The following is a 24,438-nucleotide window of genomic DNA, read 5'->3' as shown; positions in this document are numbered from 1 at the left end:
AGTAGCAGGGGAAGGCTGGAAATCTTCCAATCACAAAAGCTCCTGAAATGGAAGAAACATCCAATCTAGCCTACCACATCTTCTAGGCGGGCACTCCTTTCCTGCCTTTTAGTGATGCTTTTAGTATTCATAACAGCTGTGGAATTAAGCATTACGAACAAGAGGAAACCAACATGCAGTCTTTATTTTTCCCCATCAGTCTCAAGCTACTCTGCATTGAGTTACAAAGTGAAAATGAACACACTCTCAGATGGATTTAATTTCAGCTTGGGCCCAATGCCAGACAAACCAAGTTTCCCCATTGTTAAAACTCCACTCCATCTTTTCCATATCATGCATACAGCCTCATCCTCACCCCATCTTACACGCACACACATACACACACACAAACACACACTCCAAGAACCAGTCACTCCTACAATACAGAACCAAATCCTCCTCCCCTGCTTTATTTGCTAGTGTCATTGCTTTCCTTGGGAAAAGCCAGGATCCACTAGTAGCCAGGATGGATTTGGTCTGTAATGTAGATTTTTAATATTTAAGAAAAATGATGGCCACATTAAACATACATTTTCATGTGGTAGGTATTATCTTCATAATAAACATTTTTTATGATTAAAAAACAAACAAACAAAAAAAAAAAAAAGCATTTTACACAACCAAGAAAATGCTTCAGGGAGGAGGAGCCAATTATTCCATTCAGAATAAACTGGTTAAAACTTGATTAAAATATTAATTCAAAATACAGTTTTGGCATAACTTTAACTAGTGAATAAAATATGGCATTTTGGCCTACAGAATCATGCAACAAACACAGATTTCAGAATATAGAGGTATACAGCTTTCAAATGCATACAGAAAGGAGAAACACATAACAGAAGTAGTTAAGCTTTTACATGTACAGACTAGCACCAAATCGCTGTTCACTGTAATTGTCTTCTCCCATACCCTCTTCCCATGGACTCTGCATGAACAACTGCACTCTATTTTTATAAAGTGCAGATAAGTTTGCTTGTATCAAAGCTAAGGCAAGTAGTGGAAAACAGGAGAGGAGGTAGATTGAATTACTGCATTTGAATGTTTATTTTCCCTCCATCTTTTACCATTCTCCACAAGCAGAAGCACAAGACACATGTTAAGAAATGTATAAAATGTTGATTTGGCCCATTTCACATTGGGCTTTCAGTTGCAGAATATTTTTGCCTTCCTCTGTTTGCAAAACTGCAAAAATGCTGCTAGTAGTACACTATGGTGAACCACATGTGTACTTTCTAAAGAATTAAAAGCAACTAGCTAGGACTAAGGGTGATTTCTTCCTGTATTGAGTTTTGCATCCATCAGCCTTCAACAAATAACAGAAGAAATTCCAGAAGTGTGCCTGCATACTTAGGATTGCCATAACAGTAATAATGTATAAAATTGTGAATGAAATTTTGCTAGGTTTCCTGTATTCCCTTCAGTATATGACTAGTCTGAGCGTAAATAAATGGCACGCCCTACCAACAAGAATAGCATTCCTGCTAACAATGCAAAAAATACTCCTATTGGAGCCAGCATAAAAGACCAGCCATAGCGTACATAAACAGCAAAGTCTGGGCAATCCAATTTTTTCATGTTTGTGTAGTTTTCCAGATCAGCCACCGCCTGGACCCAGATGACATACATCACAACTACGAGTGAGAACAAGACACCTGGAAAAGAAACATCAGGTTTTAACGACAGTGTGAGACAAACACTGGGTGTACTTACTGGTTATACAATAATACCTAGAAGCACATCCACACTTGTGGCCCCCTCTGCAAAGCACAGTCAGCAACCACTGGATATTTTTTGCCTTTGGCTTTCTCTGACAAGCTTTGTCCCCACTTTGCTTCTGATTTGACTGAAAGTCATATTCCCATGACAAAGGATATATCTATTTTTGGTGGGCAGACCGAAACATGGGTGTGTTTAGGGACAAAACTCACTGTTTTGAATTCAGGGGCCAGGGGAGGAAGAAAGGGAGGAAGAAAGGGGAGATATGATATGATCCAGAAAACAAATTCTACGTTTACTTCCCAAACTCTGATACTGTTCCTATCACAGGCTTCTGGATGAGGTATGAAAAGGAGGAAGGGATGCGAAATCTTTCTACTGTCTTCACCTCTCTACATTTTGCTTTTTTTTTTTTTTTCCCTAAATGAAAAGGGCATGGTTTAGAATATTCAGAGTATTCTACTCAAGTATTTTGCAGAAAAATTCAAATGTATTCCATTTAAATCTTCCACATTAGAAAAGAAGTTGCAGGCTATTAGTATTAACTACTATGAAGCAGGCTATTAGTATTAACCTCAGATTATACAGAACAGTTTCCTGGAAGTAATCCACCACATAATTCACAGCATTTTCCCAACCACTCCTCTGAAAGGCCGTTGGATTGTTTACACATGATAGCAATGGGAGCACATGTCCTTACAAACTTTGTTAATCTCTTTGTTACTATACACCAGAAGGAGATATAAGAATAAAGTGCTTTCCTAAGTATCAGTCACATGCCTGATAATTTATTTTAGTTTAGAGGAATGTTCCTCTTTATTTTAGTAAGAGGAACACTTAAGAAATGCAAGCCTGCAGCACAGATGCTCTAGCAGAAAATCCACTGGAAAGCTGAGGGCACAAGTCTGAATTTTTTGCATGCTCCAGCCTGTACCCACATGCTCCCTGAGCTCCAGCTGTCATAGCACAGTTACAAGCAGCAGGGTTATCTATTCCAACACTAAAATATTAGGGGGACACCACTTATATTTTCCTGCCATGATGCTTAGGTACCTCGTTAAAACCATAAGCCAGTGAAATACTTCTGGGAGCACTTATTGCCAAACTTGAACCTACAGGCTGCAGAGCAGCAGAGTACAAGTCAAAGATATTTGAGGTCTCTAAATGTTTACATTGCAACCTTGAACAAATGTGACACTTGTGACAAAACCCACAAATGCTCTTTGTAAGTACCCATGGAGAGGTATTTGCCTCCAGACCCAGCTGTCCTGGTACCCTTTCATGGTTGCCTTTCCTTATCCCCCTGCTGAGATGCTGCCTCACCACCTCTTGCCCTGCCATTGCTACCCACTTACCAGGAAGCAACTCCTATCATCATTCTCTCATTTGCTTTGGGCAAAATCAGACAGGTTAGCTGCAGCAATTTAAATTGGTGACCTGTTGACATTTTTGTTGTTGCTTTATTGTCAGAATGTAATAGGTTTACATTCTGGACATCCTGAACATCTGACAGGTGAAAGCTCACAACTCAATGTTTATGAACGCTACCTTTTGAAGCCAGCCAAAAAAATGAACTGAAGTAGTTAACCTGAGGCATAATCAAAAAGTGACTGAAAATCCCAAAGGATTTCCTGTCTATGAAATATACTAATATACTTCCAGGATTACATTTTTTGTGCAGGCTTGAATTCCTAATGAAGTTATTAAAACAAAACAAAACAAACAAACAAACAAAAACTAAACTCTAAAAGACATAAATTCAAATTTGAAAGTATTTTACCTACACAAAACTCAATTTTGATGGAATTTAGTGCTGCAATTGTATTAAACACACAGCTGGTGAAACAATCAGAGAGAAGGATCACCTCAGGGCCAGATATAAACAAAATAAGAAATTAAATTGAAGAATCTCCAAATATAAGTCAAATTGAGCAGAAGATTCCTGTAACAGAAGGTATAATGATAACAGATAATGTAGGCAACATAGGAAAATTAGAATCAACACAAATATTTGGAAAGATACATTGATAACATGGTAAAATCCACATGAACACTGGAATTTGCTTCATCAGATAGCTGTGACTGTTTAATTTGAAATGTCCAAAGTCTTCTATTTATTTTATTCTCTACATTAGAGCAAATTTAATCCAGAAGAATAATAATTACAGAAAGTAGTGGTGTATATTCCCTTACTACAGCAGCAGGTAAGTATAACCAGGCCTTGCACATCTGGAATGCTTTTGACCTCTGGCAGGCACCCTGGCCAGACACAAAGCTAAGCAGCCCAGTTAGTCAGAAGCATTAAAGCAAGAGTCTTTCAGAGGTGCTTTAATTTCAAAATGGGAACCCCTTGCTCCTCAGGCAGTCTGAAGCAACCTCTAGTTAAACTAGAGACAGCTCCATGTAGGTGCAAAATAGCAAGCAGTTCTGCGAGTGGTAAAACAACTTCAGCTAAGTTAAAATCCATCAGGTGATGTCACAGCAAGCTGCTAACTTGGGCCTGTATCAAATTCTTGGGTATGGAAATTTGCTGAAGAAATGTATGCCAGAGATAAATGTCCATCTTTAAAACAGAAGAAAAAGAAAGGGAGAACATGTAAACCTTCTTAGTTAATTAAGGCACTAAAAAGAGTATTTAAGGGTTCTGACTACCTGCTAATGGAGGCTAATTAGTAGGTATACTGTTCAGAGTGTTCAAGAAATGTCCTTAGCAGCAGAATCAGACTAAATAAAAACTGACCAAGTCCCATCGATCCAATAGGATTTCATTTGTTAATGCCCATCTTTTCTAATTTTCACAGAGTTATGATTTCGTGGGAGTTAAGCACTTGCAGGGTAGTATACAGAGTCTCCTCTATGTTGTAAATGGTAACACAGAGAAAAAGAAAAACAGAGAAACATTTTTTCATACGCTGACCTGTTTTGTCTGTTTGGTCTTGTTTCCTGAGATGTTAGAGTACATTAGAAGCAGTAGTGAGAGCAGGGAAGCAGATCATATACTTCTATTATCACTAATGCATCTGCTGAAAATGTTTGATGTTTAGGGCCAGAGGCATTGGTTCCTTCCTATCCATTAAGCACTTCAGGTTGTGCTTAAATTTAAGCACATGTGCAAGTCTCTTTGACTTAAAGGGTTTTTCCTCGTGGCATCAACACTGATTGCATCAAAACACCAGATTCAAAGGCAAGTTATGAGCTTAATGAATGGTTACTATGGCTTGAATATTTATCTGCTTGTTAGATTCTAAAAGAATTACGTTTCTCTTCAGAGGATGTCTCCATGTCTGTTTGCATTGTCTCATTTTAATAAAACAGTGAGATGCTAGCTGTTCAAGAAAGGTTTGAAATAAAAGCAGTATCAAGAACAGAACACTTTGTTCAGTGGGCTGAGTAGCATGTAAGATTCAGATGCATATAATATGCAAGTTATTTTTTACAGACCACAAGATATTAATTTGGACTACACATTATGAACTGCAATAGACATGTGGATTTACAGTCAGAACTTTGTATGCAGTTTACAAAAATGTAGATCAAAAGCTGTTTTGTAGAAAGAAAAATGAAGCATAGAAAAAAAAATAAATCTGATATTCAGAGGTTCTAAGTATTCACATTCTGTTCTGGCTTTCAGAGGAGTTTTGCTCCTCAAAGCTAAGGCAAATTTGCTTAACATAAGCAGAGTTGCTAATAAACACACATCTATCTGTCTTCTATCTCTCCATCTTGCTACCTTGTGCATACATCTACACTACTTCTGCAATATTCTGCCTTTGTTATTTATACTGGTTTGTGGGTTACCATTCACTGGATCATACTTTAAACCAAAGTAAAGTCATCTGATTGAAGACATAACAAAATCTTACTAAACAGTTGTCTATTGTGGTCTGCTTAAGTGTTTTAAAGTATCTCAAAAAAAAAAAAAAAAAAAAAAAAATCTCCAAAATCACAGAATCACAGCACCACAGGCTTATGCTGGCAGGGCCCTCCAGAGGCCACCAGGCCCAAGATGTGCTCCAGCAGAGCCACCCAGCACAGGCTGCCCAGGCCCATCTCCAGGCAGCTTTGGAAGGCCTCCAAGGAGGAGACCCCACAGCCTTTCTGGGCAGCCACCCTCAGGGCTCAGTCACCCTCACAGCAAGAAGTGTCTCCTTATGTTTAGACAGAACTTCCTGCGTTTCTGTCTGTGACCTCTTGTCCTGTCACTGAGCACCAGCAAGAAGATCCTGGCTCAGTCTCCATTGCACCCACTCTTCAGGTATATATACACATCGATGAGATCCCCCCCCGAGTCTCCTCTTTCTGCCCGCCTCAGTTTATGTGTAGAGAACAGAGTATTTTTTGAAGAAAAATCATTTATTGCAAAAAGTTAAAAATTACTATGTCTTTACATCACCCCAGTCACAAGATTTAGACTTGATTCTGAAGAATCCAGTAGAGTCACTGAAATACTGGCAACTCAGAAGCATTGGCAATGACCATGTAAATGTGGAGATGAGAGTTAGGCTTTTTATTGCTGAAGAGTATTTTCTTAAAGTTTGTACTGCTTGTGGAAGGCAACAGGGAGAATCCTTCTATTTATATAACTACTGCTATTCCATCCTCCTTCTGCATCAACAAGTTTGCCTCACCAGCTTGTCTCTTTCCTCCAAAATATTAGTCACGCCAATAGAGTTGAGAAAGCATCCATTATAACTGTGATAGGAAACTCCATTCATTATGAAGGAGAATATGCTAAAATGAATATATATTTATTCTGGGAAATCTGTTTCTGCACTCTTGTACTTACTATCTATCATGAATATCATGAACTCCCATGGCCAAGCTTCCAGTCAAAATCACTGAGATTAAAAAACAAACAAACAAAAAAACCCTCCAGAATTTCATGAAGCAGATATTTTTAGAAACAATGTATACTATGATGTATTTCTACATTTTCAGCATTTAGACCTTTTTCATAGCATGTGGATGTCCATTTGCCCTTGCCTTTTAGTGAGTATAAAATAAAATAGCAGTTGCATGAATCAGGAATGATGGGGGAAATTATTCCTAGAACATGAAGTATGTCTGAGAGAGATTAAGACAAATAAATACTTCCCTCCTCCTCCTTTTTCTTTCTTTTTTTTTTCCCATTTTGCATTTTTTTAAGAACACACATGTTTGATACACAGCTCTGTGCAATGTGATAAGACATGGACTTCTCTGAGGTCACTCTTTTCTGTCTTTTGCATTTATTCTTTTGAATTTCTTTCAAACAAATACTTGTGCATATTGCAGAGGAAAAAGAATACAGAACCTTTAGAAATGTCTATGAATTCAAGAGGCAGTTTGCTGGCCTTTAGTACTTATTCTTCCCACGTATAAATGCCTTTCACTTGTCAATGGTGAATGGCTGTTTATGGCATGAATCTTTTACTATGCAGACATGAAGACAAAAGGTCCTAGAAAGAATGATGTGAGCTTTTTACTTCTGCCTAAAAGTTTAGAACTCTTTCTCTCACTTGAGGAAAACTTGCATGTCTGTGTATATATATTTTTTCTTTTCAATTGCATTTTTCTGTCCTTGTCCTTATTATAGATACTTCCACCTACCTTGGCCTCTTGTGACCTTTACTTTAAAAAATATGGTTTACATTCAACTCTAAAGTATTTGCAGAGGATCCCACTTTAGAGTTATGGTAGTTGGCACACTTATCTCTGAAGACAGATTTTGTCCTCATCTAGGAGCTAGAATTAAAATATCAGCTTTTTCACTCTTTTGGCAGGAAGCAGAAGTCATATTTCTAATCTTGCGTCTTCACAAGGGTGTGATTCTGTAATGCTCTGTGCACATCGTGAGGTCTTGCTTGCCTGACATCAGTACGAAATGAAAGTTTTAAGTAACATCCAGACATCTTGCAGGAAGAGGCCTGGGATAATCTGAATTTTTATTGAAGGTTGCCCAAAGTGATTATTTTATGGCAGTTTCCCCTTCTTTTCCTATGACATTTGAAGAAATTACAGGGCTTCTTACATTTTGCGCTACCTTAGCTGCTCTTGTTCCATCCTCTAAGGCTGAAGACATGGAGGTGAGCTTGCAAAGAGACTGCTCGACTCATTGACTGTGGTATTGTTAAACTGATAGGCACTTTTTCCTCACAAGCATAGCATATGTTTCACCTGTAAACTTGGGTGAAACTTGAAAGCTTAATATGGAAAGTTGCTGGTCAATAAGTTTCCAAGAGATACTAATAATTGTGTCTGCCTCTCCATTTGTAGTACTTCAGAGGCACCACTTAAGAGGAGAAGCTTGAAGCCGTTAGAATCACAGAATCATAGTATCATTCAGGTTGGAGAAGACCTCTAAGATCACCTAGTCCAACCTTTCTTAAATATCGGGATGAGCAAAAGGCAGATGTGCGACCCTGCCACAGATCAGACATCAGAACTGCTCTTTAGGTACATTTACTGATTTTCTGGGGCTCAGATCTGGGATGCTCTGGAGAACCTGCTGAGGCTCCCTTGGCCCTTGGAGTATAACCTCTTCCAGTTCATCCACATGGGGATTAGTGGTGCTGGCAGAAAGATCTTCAGTCATAGAATCATAGAATGGCTTGGGTTGGAAGGAACCTTAAAGATCATCTAACTCCAACTCCCCTGCCATAGGCAGGGATGCCACCCACTAGATCAGGATGCTCAGAGCTTCATCTAACCTGGTCCTGAACAACACCAAATCCAATATCTTTCCAATTTAGAGACAGAGATGTTGTGCAGGACAGTTTCAAATGCTTTGGACAAGTCCCGGTTTAGACAAAACACAGCTTTAGGATGGATAACTAGTTGACTTGAATCTCATTTACAATAACCTCATCACCTGCTTTCTGAACCCTAAGATCGGACAACAGATTATGCTACAAGCTTTTTCTTAATTTGAGGCAAAGTTTTTAACTGCTACCTAGTTTGTTAGTTAAGGTTGCAAAGCAATACAATCCAATAGTGGGTATTAAAATTGATTCATCTAGCATTCTTCTTTAAAGTGCAAAAGTAGGAAAATGGCTGATCTTCCTATCTTCTGCTTTCAGTCTTCTACAGAAAAGCTATGGTGACTGACTTCTTTCTCAGAAGCCTAATATACTCCCTAGTATTACTGCCACTTGCATGTTGGCAGCGAAATAGCGTGGACACATTGGCTGTGTGGGTATACTGACTTGTGAGAAGAGCTTTTGGTTTTGGTTTTGTGAGTGAGCTAAAATGTTGAACAGGATGATAGTTACAGTAAGTACCTTCCTCGAGCAGCTCAGCTCTACTGGTGTGACTGGGAGTAGATGCAGTTCCTCATTCAGGATAGTTCCTGATGATAGCTCCTCAGTCAGGAACTTGGTCCCCATAACCAAGCCAAAATGTCTTGTGCTGTCCTAGTGGCTGCAGGGTCCAGTATTCTGTTACAACCACCAGCTTTTGGGAAATCACAACAGGATTTTGCTAAATATCCTTCCTTTTCAACAACAAAAATGGTAACATATAACAGCCCTGCTCTGAATCTGTGGTTGAGAATAGTGCTGAAGCTGAAAGATACTAAGTATATGCATAGTAAAAGTCAGGATTTCCCTTAAAGAACATCTGCTATACAGATTCAAAGGGTGAGAGGGGCAAAGAGACAGGCCCAATGTCATATACAGGGTTAATAACACTCACTTAACTTCAAAAATCTAAAAACTTCCAACTCAGGATATTCTATGATTCTACTCTATAACTGTACTGGTCCAAGGACAGACCCCTGTACACCACTTGTCACCAGCCTCTGCTTGGACATAGATCCATTGACCACCACTCTCTGAGTGTAACCTTCAAGCCAATTCCTTATCCACTGAATGGTCCACCCACCAAATTCATATTTCTCCAATTTGGAGATCAGGATGTCATGTGGGAGTATGTCAAAGGACTTGCAGAAGTCCAGGTAGATGACATTAATTGGTCTTCCTTTGTCAACTGATGCAGTCACTCCATCATGGAAAGCCACCACACTGTTCAGGCACTATTTGCCCTTGGTGAAGCCATGATGGCTGTCTTGGATCACCTCTTTGTTTTGCATGTGCCGTGACATTGCTTCCAGGAGAATCTTTTCCATAACCTTGCCAAGCCCAAAGGTACTTGATTTCTTATGTGACAAATGATAAATAAGTTGTGCCAGGGGAAGTATTGGACATTAGGAAGAATTTCTTCAGAGAGGGAGTTGTCAAACATAGGAACAGGCTGCCCAGAGAAGTGGTGGAGTCCACATCCCTGGAGGTGTTTAAGAAACACATGGACATGGCACTAAGGGACGAGGTCTAGTGATGGGATTCAGTAGGTTGGATTGAGAGCAGGTGATCTTGAAGGTCTTTTTCAACCTAGATGATTCTATGACTCTATAGAGAATTTATCTGAGCTATCTTAGGCCCCTCCTTCAAGATGAAATGAATTGCCAGCTGGGGACTTCTTACTTCATTTTGACTGTTAATCAGTGTCATTGCTTCCAGCAGGCCTCTTAGGGAAGCCAAGGGTGACTAGCCCGGACCTGGGGATCTAACTTTCACTTGCCTAAAATGGGGTGAATGAAGTGACCCATGGTGGAAAAAAACACACTTCAGAGGGCTCCCTGCTAGATCCTGGTGCTTTCCCATTTCCTCTCAAACTGTCTCTGCCACTTTCTAGAGACAGCAGAGATTTTTACAGATTACAAATGCAGAAAAAGAGCATGACTTTCATGGGCTTTTAACCTACAAATCATTGCCAGAACAACCTTAGAATTTCCAACAGATTATGAATATTTTTTTCATGTCTTTTAAAAGTGGGGAAGAGTAATCCTCAAGGGAGCAAATGCAAACATTCAGGATTTTTTTCAGCAACAATATAAAATACACCCCACACTTTGCTGAAGGTCCTTTACAAGTAAATTACAATCATTATTAGCCTGTGTATGCAGAACTCCAAGGTGAAGTGGGTAAGCAGTATCAGCAGATCAATAAGGGAAGCAGAAAGAGAGCCCGGGCCTTTTGATTTTGGCATGGGTGCTCTGCTCCATAGCACAATCCTGCTCTTAGAACTGACTCTCACCAGGCTGTATACAATTTAGAATGGTGATTGAGCACATATTATCATTTATATCCTGTCCAATTTCTATCTTACACATCTTCCCAGACTCTTAAAGATTAACAGTGCACCCTCAGTAAGTTCGCAGATGACACCAAGTTAGGTGCGTGTGTCGATCTGCTTGAGGGTAGGAAAGCTCTGCAGGAGGATCTGGATAGGCTGCACCGATGGGCTGAGGTCAACTGCATGAAGTTTAACAAGGCCAAGTGCCGGGTCCTGCACCTGGGGCGCAATAACCCCAAGCAGAGCTACAGACTGGGAGAGGAATGGTTGGAAAGCTGCCAGGCAGAGAAGGACCTGGGAGTGATGGTTGATAGTCGGCTGAATATGAGCCAGCAGTGTGCTCAGGTGGCCAAGAAGGCCAACGGCATCCTGGCTTGTATTAGGAACAGTGTGACCAGCAGGGCTAGGGAGGTGATCGTCCCCCTGTACTCAGCTCTGGTGAGGCCGCACCTCGAGTACTGTGTTCAGTTTTGGGCCCCTCGCTACAAGAAGGACATCGAGGTGCTTGAGCGGGTGCAGAGAAGGGCGACGAAGCTGGTGAGGGGCCTGGAGAACAAGTCCTACGAGGAGCGGCTGAGGGAGCTGGGCTTGTTCAGCCTGGAGAAGAGGAGGCTCAGGGGTGACCTTATCGCTCTTTTTAGGTACCTCAAGGGAGGCTGTAGTGAGGTGGGGGTTGGCCTGTTCTCCCACGTGCCTGGTGACAGGACGAGGGGGAATGGGTTTAAGTTGAGCCAGGGGAGTTTTAGGTTAGATGTTAGGAAGAACTTCTTCACTGAAAGGGTTGTGAGGCACTGGAACAGGCTGCCCAGGGAAGTGGTGGAGTCACCATCCCTGGAAGTCTTCAAAAGACGTTTAGATGTAGAGCTTAGGGATATGGTTTAGTGGAGGGCTGTTAGCGTTAGGTTGGAGGTTGGACTCGATGACCTTGAGGTCTCTTCCAACCTAGGAAATTCTGTGATTCTGTGATTCTGTGAACAGAACAGTGTCCCAAAAAGCTGGTCAAATCAGCTGAATCCTGGAAGGATGCATCCTACATATTTGCATATATATAACTCATATGAAGCCATTAGGGCAATGAAGCTGGTGAAGGGTCTAGAGAACAAGTCTTATGAGGAACAGCTGAGGCAGCTGGGGTTGTCTAGCTTGGAGAAAAAAAGGCTTAGGAGAGACCTTATTGTGCCATACAATTACCTCAAAGGAGGTGGTAGTGAGGTGGGGGTTGGGCTCTTCTCCCAAGCACAAAGTGGTACAATGAGGTAAAATGACATCAAGTTGCACCAGGGCAGGTTTAGGTTGAATATCAGGAGAAATTTCTTTACTGAAGGGGTTGTGTGGCACTGAAATATGCTACTCAGGGAAGTGGTTGAGTCACCATTCCTGGAGGTCTTCAAGAAACGCACAGAATTTAGTAGCAGGATTTAGTGGTGGACTTATCAATACTAAGTTAAAAGTTGGACTAGGTGATCTTGGTGGTCTTTTCCAACCTGAATGATTGTATGATTCTATGATTATATGTGGGTTATGAGGAAAGAGGTTAATTCAGTTATTAACTATGTTTCATTCACAGAGGTTTAGAGCTTCCACTTACTTACATTTGACAGCTATTTTGTGCATTCCAATCACATAAAAAAATGTCTCCTATTCTTGTCACGTGAATGTGCTGTGTCTTGCAACTTCTTTAGAGTCTACCATTACCATCTTCATTGCTTTTGTGCCACTGATTAAAAAACCTCTTCTTAGCTAAAGCCCTTGAGAGTCCTTCAAGGCAGCATCCCTAAATATGCATTCCTTTTCCTGCTAAATAATTAGTTTGAAATTGCAAAGTGATTCCATGAATGGTCATAGATTTTTTTTGTTGTTTTTATCTTAATCAAAAGGTAGCTTTTTGAATGGCTTTATGACTAAATAACTGTGGAAAGAATTGTCTCCAAGGCAGGCGCTCCAAAAGCCAAAGGACAGAGGTATGCACTTTTTCTTTCTTTTACCCATGATTAGTATAATTTTTGTCACAGAAAATGGGGTGAAATACCTCATATCTTTTCTATTCTAATAGCTTTAATTGATTGAGCAAACAGTATACCCACCAGCAATGATGTAAAAGCCTCCTCCTGCTTTGTACAGAATGTGGCTGGCAAAAGGAGCTGCACAGATGATGAAGAAACTAGCCACCACAATAGTGAGCACTCCCAGGAGCATAAGAACTGTCCAGAAACCTCGATAAACTGGAGAAAGGGAAGAAAGAAAAAAGCACACAACACTTTTTAGAAGTTAATCAAGTGACGCATTTGCCTAACAATACTTTTTCCTTTCCTCTTCTCTTTTCACTTTCCTTATTAACAAACCAAACATTCATTCCATTGTGTGTGCACCTTATATATCATGTGGATCGAAGTAGGTTTGGACCCCAGTTCTTATCTGATGATCACGGAAAATAAGATGTAAGTTACCATGAATGAAGTCTATATGCTTAATATTTAGACAGTGACTTGCAACATAGCAAATTTATGCTTTTTAGAAAATGGTGCACCAAAGGTGTAGCAATGATACTTTGGAGTAAATGATTGGACTGACTGGATATAATTGTGTTACCAAAATTGACTGGGAGAAGCAGAGAATTCTAACATTTTGACATTATTAGTGCTCAGAACCTCTCACCAAAAGCAATCTTTGAGTTCTCTATAATTTACTAGTGGATAATTCTCCTTACATATAGTATATTCAATACAAGGAAATTTAAGCAGGAAAGAAGTGCAACTCAGAAATGTAAACTGAAAAAAAAAAAAAAAAAAACACATTTTTTTTTAAACAGCCTATTCCTGCTCTAATGCTCTCTGTATTTTATTAAATTTAAAATGTGATGTTTCAGAAGTCCCTGTTAGACAGTGCCAAGCAGTGCTGAATTAATGGATGCAGCTGGTGATAAATGAGCCGAGAGTTTTGTGACATACTCTGGCCAAAAGAGTCTTTCTAACAATTATTTTTTAGCTGGTTAATTGCACATCCATTTAACAAAGTCATCATTTTACAAATGCTACAAGAGTGACATAAATTTCTCCCATGAATTTAAAAATTGGTACATTAACACAACCCATTAGTAAAATTATGAGTTGCAAAGATCTCCATCGTCAGATCTGAAAATCTTGAAGCACTGACAATTCAGTCAGTTAAAAACATTTCCACCCAACTGAGAGAAAGCATATAAGCCAGCTGGCATGTCAGAAAAAGTGAGTCACAAAAGAAACTGCCACTTATCATTTGACAGCACCTACTTACTGTTATAGCAAAACACAACTAAGCAACTATTATACTGGTTCAACTCCTGAAAGTTTCAAATCCATTCAGGCTGCTAAAGCCAGCTTGGAATAATTCTGGTTTGCTCTCATCTAAAGACCAAAGGTGCGCTAGACATTATCAGTTTGTGTTTCCCACTAATGTGTTTCAAAAATTTATAGTTTTCAACTTGACCAGCTTAACTCATGTTAAAGTATACATCATCTTGCCTACCTAAACCCTGTAAATGTATTAGCTAGATCACATTCACCACATCACATTAGACACACTTTTTAAATAACAACCTTTTTAATCTAGGCAAAGATTCACAGACATAATTTTCTGCCACAGTGATCAGCAGATTTGGGCACAGGGAAGATGAATGTGTCTGAAAGTAGTTGGCAGAAGGGCTAAAACTGTGTTTTGGTTCATATCCAATACAAGGCTTCCTTTCACATAAACAAATAAATATGAAAATAGCAGGTAAGAGATAAGGCTGTGGTTCAGCAAATCAGTTAAGTGTGTGTTCTGCTTTAAGTACTCTAATTCTTATGGGATTGAGGCACCTGTTTAAAGTTAAACACATTGTTAAATGATTCACTTAATGCAAATGGACAGTGAATGGAGACCTAGAAAGGTAAATCTCTCAAGTCCTTTGGTCTTGGGTATTTGAAGCAATTTCATATTATTTTACTCATGGGTCTACTTTGCTAAGCTTCATCGCAGTCCCCAAGTCCATGGGACATTACTTCCTCATTTAAAACCTAATACTGCTAAATCAGCCTATAACCACCCAACTCCTTTACATGGATGGCCCAAGGTACTTCAAAGTCATGCTACATAATAGGACACATTGGCCAAAATGGACCTTGAAAAAGCTTACTTCAATATCATTATGGTCAGTCACTGAAGTTATATAGCACTGTTTCTATTTTCTGAATGGATGAGGACACAAGCTTCTCCAGCATTACGAAATTAGTGTGCAGCTTCATTATATATTCTTTGTACAGGAACTTTGAAGACGGTTTTTAGTGAACTTTTACCAGAAAAGCTTGATTTCCTCAAATATTCCTGAAAACTAAACATAAATGGAGTACAAATGTACCTGATGAAAATCTATTTAAACCTCTCTGTGACTATACAAGAGAAAATCTGTTTCTCTGCTCCAACAGCGTAACTGTTTTTTGCATTATATATGAAATACAGATTTGACCTAGCTATCACCTGAAATAAGCTTCCGTTGTATTCCTCTATACGTAATTATTTTCTCTAGAGAATCATGGAGATATTCTGATGATCCTAATACTCGTTTATCTAGCTAACTCCATCATTAAACAACAATTAGAAAATGAAGAAGACAGGTAAAAAGTCTTCAATGCTCTCAAATTTGTGACTTTTCATGCAAATATTTACCCCTTTTAATCTACAAGACAGGAAGTCATTAAGGCCATTTGTGGCACAAGTCCAAATAAACACCCTAAGAGCATCTAGACATTTTATTTAATAATGGAATTAAAATGCAACCATTCTCCTGCAGAGAAGACTTCACTTATTTCATATTCAGACCATTTTTACCCAGACCACATCTCCTACCTTCTCTGTTTAGATGGGCAAGATCGCTTCCCGTGGAGCTAACCATTCAAAATTACAGTGTAGCCCTATTGCAGTCACTAGCTTAGCTGGCATCAACAGATGAACACAAAAGAGGTGGTTGAAATAAACCTACCTAAGGATGAAATTCTTAAGTCAAAGACTCTGCTGCTCTAGGATTGAGGAGATCTTTAGCAGATAAAAAAACAACTGAAGACAGTTTTGAATTATGATTCTTTATAATATATATATTTTTTAATATGCTTCTTTATATAAAAGGGATGACACTGTGATCCAAGCAGTCTGTTTCAACTGTGGTTCAGTGTACATACACAAGATGTTAAAAGAAGTTTGCACCTTTCAGTTAAAAGAAGTTTGCACCTGCAGTTCATAAGATAGCCCATGTTCTGGTCCAAACAAGGAATGTCCTTGCCTCTGTAAAGAGCAGGCACTAAGTAAATGAACCTTACAGATATGTCAGAATTAGCTACCTCAAGTACTTGTGTTATTCCAAGTATTTCCTGCAGTGGAAGAAATAAAGTACAAGCGCTACCGCAAAGTCTGAGGTAAACCTATCTGTAGTGTTAACCTTAGATATCGTTGCTCTACGTTGCAAGAGTGCTAAACAGAGGTTCTGTAACTTCTCTTGGTAAGCTGTCCCTTCATCAGGGTACAACATTTGTCTTGGTAGTGACAGGCAGGCCTAAAAATAAAATAGTACTTAGAGGAAAACAGGAGTACAGCCAGAATGCTTGTCTTTGAGCTCTGCACCATTCCGTCTACATACCATGAGAATATTGCAGCTGAATTATATTACTTTCAAATTGCGTGACCTGTGATTTTGCCTTTCCACCTGGTTTTCTCCTAAATGAGAAACTTAGATTAACTAACTAACCTAGATTCCTCTGGAGGCTTCTGCATCATTTGAAAACCAGCTGAAGTATCACATTTTATGTAAGGGACTGAATTTTGGACTGAAAAATATCAAAAGTTCCCTTTTCTTGTATAGGAGATCCCAACCCTGTTTAGAAACTGATGCCACAGTTTCATATTTTCTGACGTTACTGGTGCTTGATATGGAAATAAGTAATAATATATTTGACACAGTTACACAATGATGTCACCTAAAAGACACACTTTTTATGTAGTAGCAATGCACACCTCAAAACCTCCATAATGGGCTATTCAGGAACTGGTTAACTAAATACAACGCAACACCCATCTATAAACTAGAGATGTTAACACCAAACTCATGAAACCACACCACATACTTTATTGCCCTTGCCAACTTCAAGTCCTTCAAATTCTTAGCCATGTAAAAGACTTGGCCCATACATTTCCTATGGCATACAAAAAAATAATAATATATATATATATATAAAAATAAAAATCAATATTGAACAAGAATTATTAAGTCCTACAAAGCTGAACATCTTTTTGAAGTATGTGTGAGTTCAGTGCTTCATAAACATTACAAAGAATCATTAAAATGACGTGATTTTTCACCTACAAACTCAGGTCCTAAAGTGAACCTAACCTTTCCTTTGGTTTGGCTAAATAGTGCATTTCAGAATATCTTTTTTACCTCTCTATTTAATTGAAGTGATATCAAAATGATTTTGACAAGAGGCATCAAAATGCCACTACCGATATAAAATACAATGAAAGGTAAAATGCCTGAACTGTTCTATATCTAAAGTATCTTCTCTGCAGATAAACAACTGCAAATGTGATCACAGCTCTCAGCAGCAGCACCTGAGACACATCTAGCAACACAATAAACCTTGCAAAACTTTTATCAGTTTCACTCAGTACCCTTTATTATCCCTTAGTAGTAATAATCTTTTTTTTTTTTTTTCAAATAACCTTAACAGTAAAATAAATACAATATTCACATTATGAATACATTGCTTTTTTAAATACTTCTTGCTTTATCACTGCTCAGTGGCTGGGGAGTTCTTCCTTAGTAAATGTACTGTATTACAACCTCTCACAGGCAATTATGTGACCGTATTACATAACAGCATTTTTTGCCCTAAAAATAGGCTAACTCTAGCATCTCACTATACAGTTATTATTTTCAGATTTCATTGCTGATATTTCCTAGATTACTTTAGGTTAATTTCAGCCCAGCAACAAACCTGCCAATAAATTTGATCACACCAATTTAGGTGTAATAGTTGCTGAACCAGAACTTCTCTTCAGTCCTATAAACATTCTGTATTCCACATTATATTAGGCACTACTTCAAATGCTGGCAATGTGCCCAGTACTGGACAAAATAAGATACAAATGGTCAGGAAAAAAAAAGTACTAGCAGCTACAAATCAGAGTATTAAACTGATGTGTCAGTGCAGCCCCATTAAATTGCTTCTAATTTAACCTCAGAAGTTGCTGGGGCAATTTACAACAGTTAAGAAACTACTGCATATTTCCAAATAAACTTGCATTTTTTTTTAAATTTATTTTTTAATTGATGACTTGATTAAGTGATAGATCTTATACTTCTTTTTCTTAGGAATTATCTCACTGTTGCAATATGGTACTATTTGTATGAGTAAGGACTTTGTACAGTAAAAGAGAGTTTTATAAAAGTATGATAGTCATTGAATATCTATGTTAAGTAATCCAGTGATGTGATACCATGAATTAATCTAGCTTGCAAAAAAATATTATTTAAGTAATATAATTACAATTATAAAAATGTATATATAAGTATGCTTATTTTAGAATAAAATATTTAGAATAAAATAAATAAAGGTCACTATTCTGGTACTTTTATTGTATGGGTTATTTTTTTTAAATTATTATTCCTAGGTTGTAGTCTGTTGCACATATGTTTGTGAATCATCATATAAATGAATCTGCTGGTGACACAATGAGGTGCTGTCTGTCCTCTTAATAGCTGCACATTGTAATAGCTGTCACTATAAAACATTGTAACATCACAGAAAGTCACTAGAGTCAGGCTTCCCTGACTTCATTTAGATGTCTATTTCAGGCTAAGATAAATGACATGGCCTGCAAATTTGTTTAAGTGCATAACTATAAATGATGGCTAGCACAGCTGTAGACTGCACTTTACACTGCAGGTAGGTGATCCACCAAGATGCTTAACAAAACCAATGAATGAACAAAGCCGTAGTACTTGTGATTAAGATACAGAAAGCTGCAATTTCAAAACAGTACTAACCCACCCTTCCAAGCTGATCATGTATCTGACAGTAATGATGAAAGGAAATCTGAGACAATAAAACATGCATTTGAATCCCCAATGTCAGCATCACTGTAGGCTTTTCTGTCTTCACATTTCCATCTAAGGCTATAACTCTTCACAGCAAGAACTCATAGTCTAGGTTTCTGTAAGAGGATGAACCAGGCCTTTTGTGTAAAGCATACTAACACACTAAACTTCAAGGTCTTCAGAGTTTGAGTTTTTCTGGGAACTATCAAACACCTTAAAACCAACACACAAAAATATCTAAATAAACTAAGAGAGGATAGATCAAGCCTTTTTTGAATTATGGCCATGGCCCAGAAAAACTCTGAGGCACATTCTTACAGATACTAAAGCCAAAGCAAATGTCAACAGAGGACTTCATTCAGTCACTCCACTCAAAAATTATCAGAGATTTTATAGTCCTCAGGAAACTTATTTTTGCCTGAGCCATCCTAGCTGGATGGTAACATGGCACTCCAGCTACAAACCATAGTTGTGTTTTCACTAGGGTCTGTAATTAAATCCAATTTGCTCTGACAAGTTCTCGTAGTCTCTTAAAGCTGAGCTGTCTGTAAAAGAAGGTGTATGCCTTTGCTTGTTCAGAAAGTAACAGTTCTGTTAACATGAAGTTAGAGATTTTTAGAAAATTGTGTTGTACATCCACACGTGATTTCTCTAATGAAGTTTAAAGCTTTTTATTCAACTGTTTATTTTTCAGCAAACTATTTTTCAGATGACAAAATATTTCTTCTTATCCATTCCAAATTAAAATATGACTTGGAGGTCTTACGAAAAATGTGGTGAAAAATCTTTCTGAAAGGACCAGGAGTGGTGGATTATTATTTTTTTTATCCCCCAAAGTATAACTTTTGAGAAAGCTATAAGCCATGAAAAAGGAAATACTGTATCAAGATACAGTAGCAAAACCAAAAAAAAAAAAAGAAATGAGAACCCTAATCTTTTGGTAGTGCCCTTTTGTTCTATGTTTTGCTGACAGAAGGTATTAGATGCAGCCAAGTCAATGTTCAAATAGCTGACAACATATTTTTTTGCATGAAATCAGATGGAGGGCTTTCTCCACTGACTAATTCAGAGAAGCATTTCCTCCACTGTGAATCAGAAAGACAACAACTTTCTAGTATTACTTAATTTAGTAACTGCAGATTCAGTGAGGTTTTAAAAGCCTGTTTGCCACATATCACAGGCAGGACTGTTGAAGTACACTAGAAGAGGAATGAATTTTGAACTAACAGAAGAGATGATGATATAACATTCTTAATAAAAAGTTGTGGAAGATTCTTGAACAAGTATACCTGCTCTAGATGCTGAAAATGAACTGGTGGCATAAAAAAAAAAAAAAAACGTCTCCAGTTTTAATAAGCTCCAAAGCAATCCAACTGTATCTATTTATACAGCAGGAATGGCTCTGAATATACTCTACCTGGGCCAGCATCTATAGTACAGTTCTGTCTATTTTTAATCTTGTAATATAAAATATAGATAGGAAAATTATATTTGAGCAGTGGTTCTTTTGGCAAACATTAACTGAAATTAATTAAACTTTTGATGATGTTCCTTCTCATTTCTTTATTCTTTGTTTGTCCACTTCTGTGTAATCATGCAATATGATTTGAAGATCTTTTGTGAATGTATGAGTGAATGGTGGAATACAAACTCTGTCTAGATTATTACGAGAAGATGACTCGTCACTTTCAAATGGAAAGATAAACTGTTCTAGATGTGCTTCGAAGTTACAGATTAGATCTCTGACTCTGAATGGTGAGGTATTAATTCTTCCTGGACAAACAGTTCATAATTTCTGAAGATTAACAGAACTGTTACCAGTCCAACTTCTTTTTCATGTCTGCAGCATAAAAAATGGATTCTGAAGACACTTCAAAGTCAGCAAAGGTATAATTACAGCTTCAGGGATCACTTAAGTCATTGAGTCAGCAGGCTTGGAGACATGCAGCATCCCCACATCACAGGTTATTTAAAAAGTCACATGAAATAGGCATCAGAAGCAATATTTTCAAATACATTTGCATAAAGCCCTTGATCTGATTAAATGTGACCAATTTTTTAAGTGGAGTAGTAAAAACAGAGCTTTCCAGGCATTATTCAAGTATAAGGTTTTCGATTCTGTGTATTTTACATATACATATGTATGTCTGTTACTACACTATAGTTTCTCAGTGTTAATATCTCAGTTTAAGATATCAAGTATTTTGAAATGTTATAGAATATATATATATTTTCAAAAATAACTTAATTTACAAAACAAGATTGCACATTGCTACACTCTTGGTCTACATTATTCATGTATGGCACACACTGTTCAAACTAATTTTAGCGCTGCAACTTCCTATAGTGTTAGTGGAGAGAAGCTGGCACCTCCAGTACTTGGTGCAGTATATCTGAGTTAGTTGAATAAACTTAGACGGTATCAAGGCCCCTCTTTTCCCTTCTCATAAAGTAAAAGAGCAATATAATTCCACATGTGGTTATTTATTTAACAAGAAATAGTTTAATTGGGATATATGAGAAGAAGTATTTGTTTAATGCATTCAGCCCAAGGAAGATATTTTTTCTGTATGAAAAAAAAATGATTCACTAAAAAGAAATGTTTCTGTTTTTAGAAATGATTTTCATTCTGCCATTATACTTAAAGCTATGCATTCATTTACGTGCTTTGCTAAATAGTGTCTTAAATATGTGTGTTGTAAAAGTACGAGGAGTATGAAACACCAAAACTCTGCAAATTAAACTGTGTGGAGTGATAATGCTGTTTTGTACTGAAGCATCCAAATTGTTTTCTTGAAACTATAGGCATTGTATCCATTTGCAGCCAAAAAAAATACTTACTGACTGCAGAGTCATAGGAGGTTGAGTTGTGTTCATCTCGGATATGAGGAAATGGTGAGAGGTATGCATGTGTACAGTTCTTAGAAGGTGACTGGTTGGCTAAAAGAAAAAGAGAGAAAAAGAGAGAAAAAGATTAATGCCTTAGAAATACAATATTTTGTGCCTGTTTTTCAAATAGGTAAACTGAGTTTCATAGGTCAAGATTCCAGGTTCCTTCCCAGGCAGTAGCTCTACAGTGGATTTTGCGTTGGTAATAGATACCAGCCTTGATATTCAGCCAAGGATATTCCTTAAAGGGCAGCTCAGATTTGTACTACAGGAACAGTAAAGAAGCCTCTCTTGAGGGAAGGGTCTGGTACACTGCAATTTATATGCAATGCCTATGTATGCTTTTATATGAATACGTTCTTTTCTCTTGTGAAGGTTAATTATTTCTCTCTCATTACTGCATATCCCACCAAAACAAACAAACAACAACAAAAACAGGAAATTAATTTTTCTCTTGTGAAAAGATAATGACAAATACCGAGCATCTTCAGAAATTTTACATTCCCAACAACTATGAGTTCATACTATGGAATCAATACCTCCAGAGAAGTGTTATTTCACCTTTTTTTATTAAATGCTTATAAAAACATTCTTTGCAAAGGGTAAAGGCTTTCTATAGTTTAAATCACCTTCACATTTCATATTCCTGACTGCAGAATTCTCCAGATAAAGAACAAGGGGAAATTAACTACAGTGAATATTACATTTGCCACCTAAGACCAACCAACATATTTAGAAAAATATGGATATTGAAGTCAAAATGGTATGATGGCACCTGCTTTTCACAAGAATTGTGGAAATCTCTCAATAAGGAGAGGGAGTGCTGTATATCACGAGTACGGTCAAACACAGTAGAAGTTTTGCTCAGTCTCTTCTTCATTGGAAAATCTGGTGGCAAAAAACTCACTATCTTCCAGAATCCTGGCATGTAGTGAAAGAAAACACGTCATCCGTGCAACTAGAAGAGAGATTTTTCTGGAGAGGATGTGGATGACACAGTTCTCACCATCGAATTGCTCGTGCCCTCCTTAAGCTACTCATAGAACTAGCTGGAAAAATAGTGCAGGCAAAAACTCACAGACCATCCTAACCACAAGGATCTTTTTCCAACGTTACAGACATAAACAATTAACAATTAAGACTATTAACAACAAAAAGCAAGAGACTGTCCTGATAAGAAGGGACTCAGACTTAACAGGACAGGTATAACATAGAACTATATCCTAGGATCATAGAATGTCTTGGGTTGGAAGGGACCTTAAAGATCTCCAACTCCAAACCCCCTGCCATGAGCAGGGACACCTCCCACCAGACCAGGTTGCTCAAAGCCCCATCCAGCCTGGCCTTGAGCACCTCCAGGGATGGGGCATCCACAGCTTCTCTGGGCAACCTGTGCCAGTGCCTCACCACCTTGTGAGTGAAAAAATTCCTCCTAACATCTAATCTAAAACTTCCCTCTTTTAGTCTGAAACCATTTCCCCTTGTCCTGTCACTGTCTGCCCGAGCAAAACGTTGTTCTCCATCTTTTTTGTAAGTGCCCTTTAGGTACTGAAAAGCTGCAATAAGGTCACTCCTGAGCCTTCTCTTCTTCAGGCTGAACAGCCCCGGCTCTCACAGACTGTCTTCACAGGAGAAGAATAACAAAGGAGAAGAATAACGTAACACCTGATGAATAAAGTGATACTTAGACATGTATGATTATGTCCTGGGGATTCCTTTAGTACAAATTATGAAAGTGTTTGTCACTTTTAAATTTATTTAAAGATAGCTGAAGAACTAAAGAAGCCAAATGAAACTGAGTGATTCACAACCACTCAGAAAAAAAAAAAAAGAAGAAGAAAAAAAGAACTTTGAAATCAAACTACTGTAGATAGCAACAAAGGAAAAGAGTTACTTACTGTACCAGAACTTCCACATGCTGGAGTTATGTTCTACTACTTTTCCACTAAACCAGCACCTCCAGAAGAAACCTTCATGATGGAAAGTGGCCTTCTCTCCCTATGGAAAAAATAAATAAATAAAAATAAATAAATAAATAAATAAATAAATAAATAAATAAATAAATAAAAATCCCATACCCTTTTTCAGCTACCTGAAAGAATCAAATTCACATGAACTTAGATGTTTAGGTAAAAAATAATACCACCACAATGAATCATAGACTGCATGAAGGTTAGCTATAGTACATCTATATAGTTACATTTCCTTTGAAAGACTGTCATATCACAGAAGTTGTATCACAAAAGACAAATTATTTTTGGAGTTGATAATAATTGCTTAAAAGAGGTTTTGAAGTAGCCTTGTTTTGAAGCAGCAGATTTCCAGACGGCCAAAATGAACATGATCAAAAGTTCCTACTGAAGTATATTTTTACAAAATAAATACATCCAAGAAACAACCAATATATAATTCCCATTACAAATAAAATCCATACTAACCCCAATATCTTCTGGTGCTTTTGAACATTTTCCTATTTCCGTAGCAAGAAGCCAATAATCAGTTCCAAACGCCACCAAAAAAAGCAAAACCCCTAGAGCTGCAAAGAAACCTCCAAAAAATATTCCTACACTCAGTTTCAT

General features: G+C 37.9%; 1 protein-coding gene across 2 annotated transcripts; it reads right to left on the bottom strand.

Annotated features, from left to right (window-relative positions):
• Positions 1-1,432: 1,432 nt before the first annotated feature.
• Positions 1,433-24,438, bottom strand: TMEM182 (transmembrane protein 182). Of its 2 annotated transcripts, none has more exons than XM_032205543.1 (5): positions 24,298-24,438; positions 23,758-23,857; positions 21,812-21,910; positions 12,951-13,088; positions 1,433-1,691 (listed from the first exon to the last, which is right to left on the bottom strand). In XM_032205543.1, the coding sequence occupies exons 1-5, from the start codon at positions 24,436-24,438 to the stop codon at positions 1,468-1,470; spliced, it is 702 nt and encodes a 233-aa protein (XP_032061434.1). In that variant the 3' UTR covers positions 1,433-1,467. The 2 variants fall into 2 exon arrangements, with proteins under 2 accessions (XP_032061434.1, XP_032061442.1); XM_032205551.1 differs by having other exon boundaries at positions 23,758-23,851.

Source organism: Aythya fuligula, chromosome 1, assembly GCF_009819795.1.
Source record: "Aythya fuligula isolate bAytFul2 chromosome 1, bAytFul2.pri, whole genome shotgun sequence".
Lineage (NCBI taxonomy): Eukaryota > Metazoa > Chordata > Aves > Anseriformes > Anatidae > Aythya > Aythya fuligula.
Note: the sequence above shows the minus strand (reverse complement) of the source record. Positions and strands in the feature narration are given on the sequence as shown.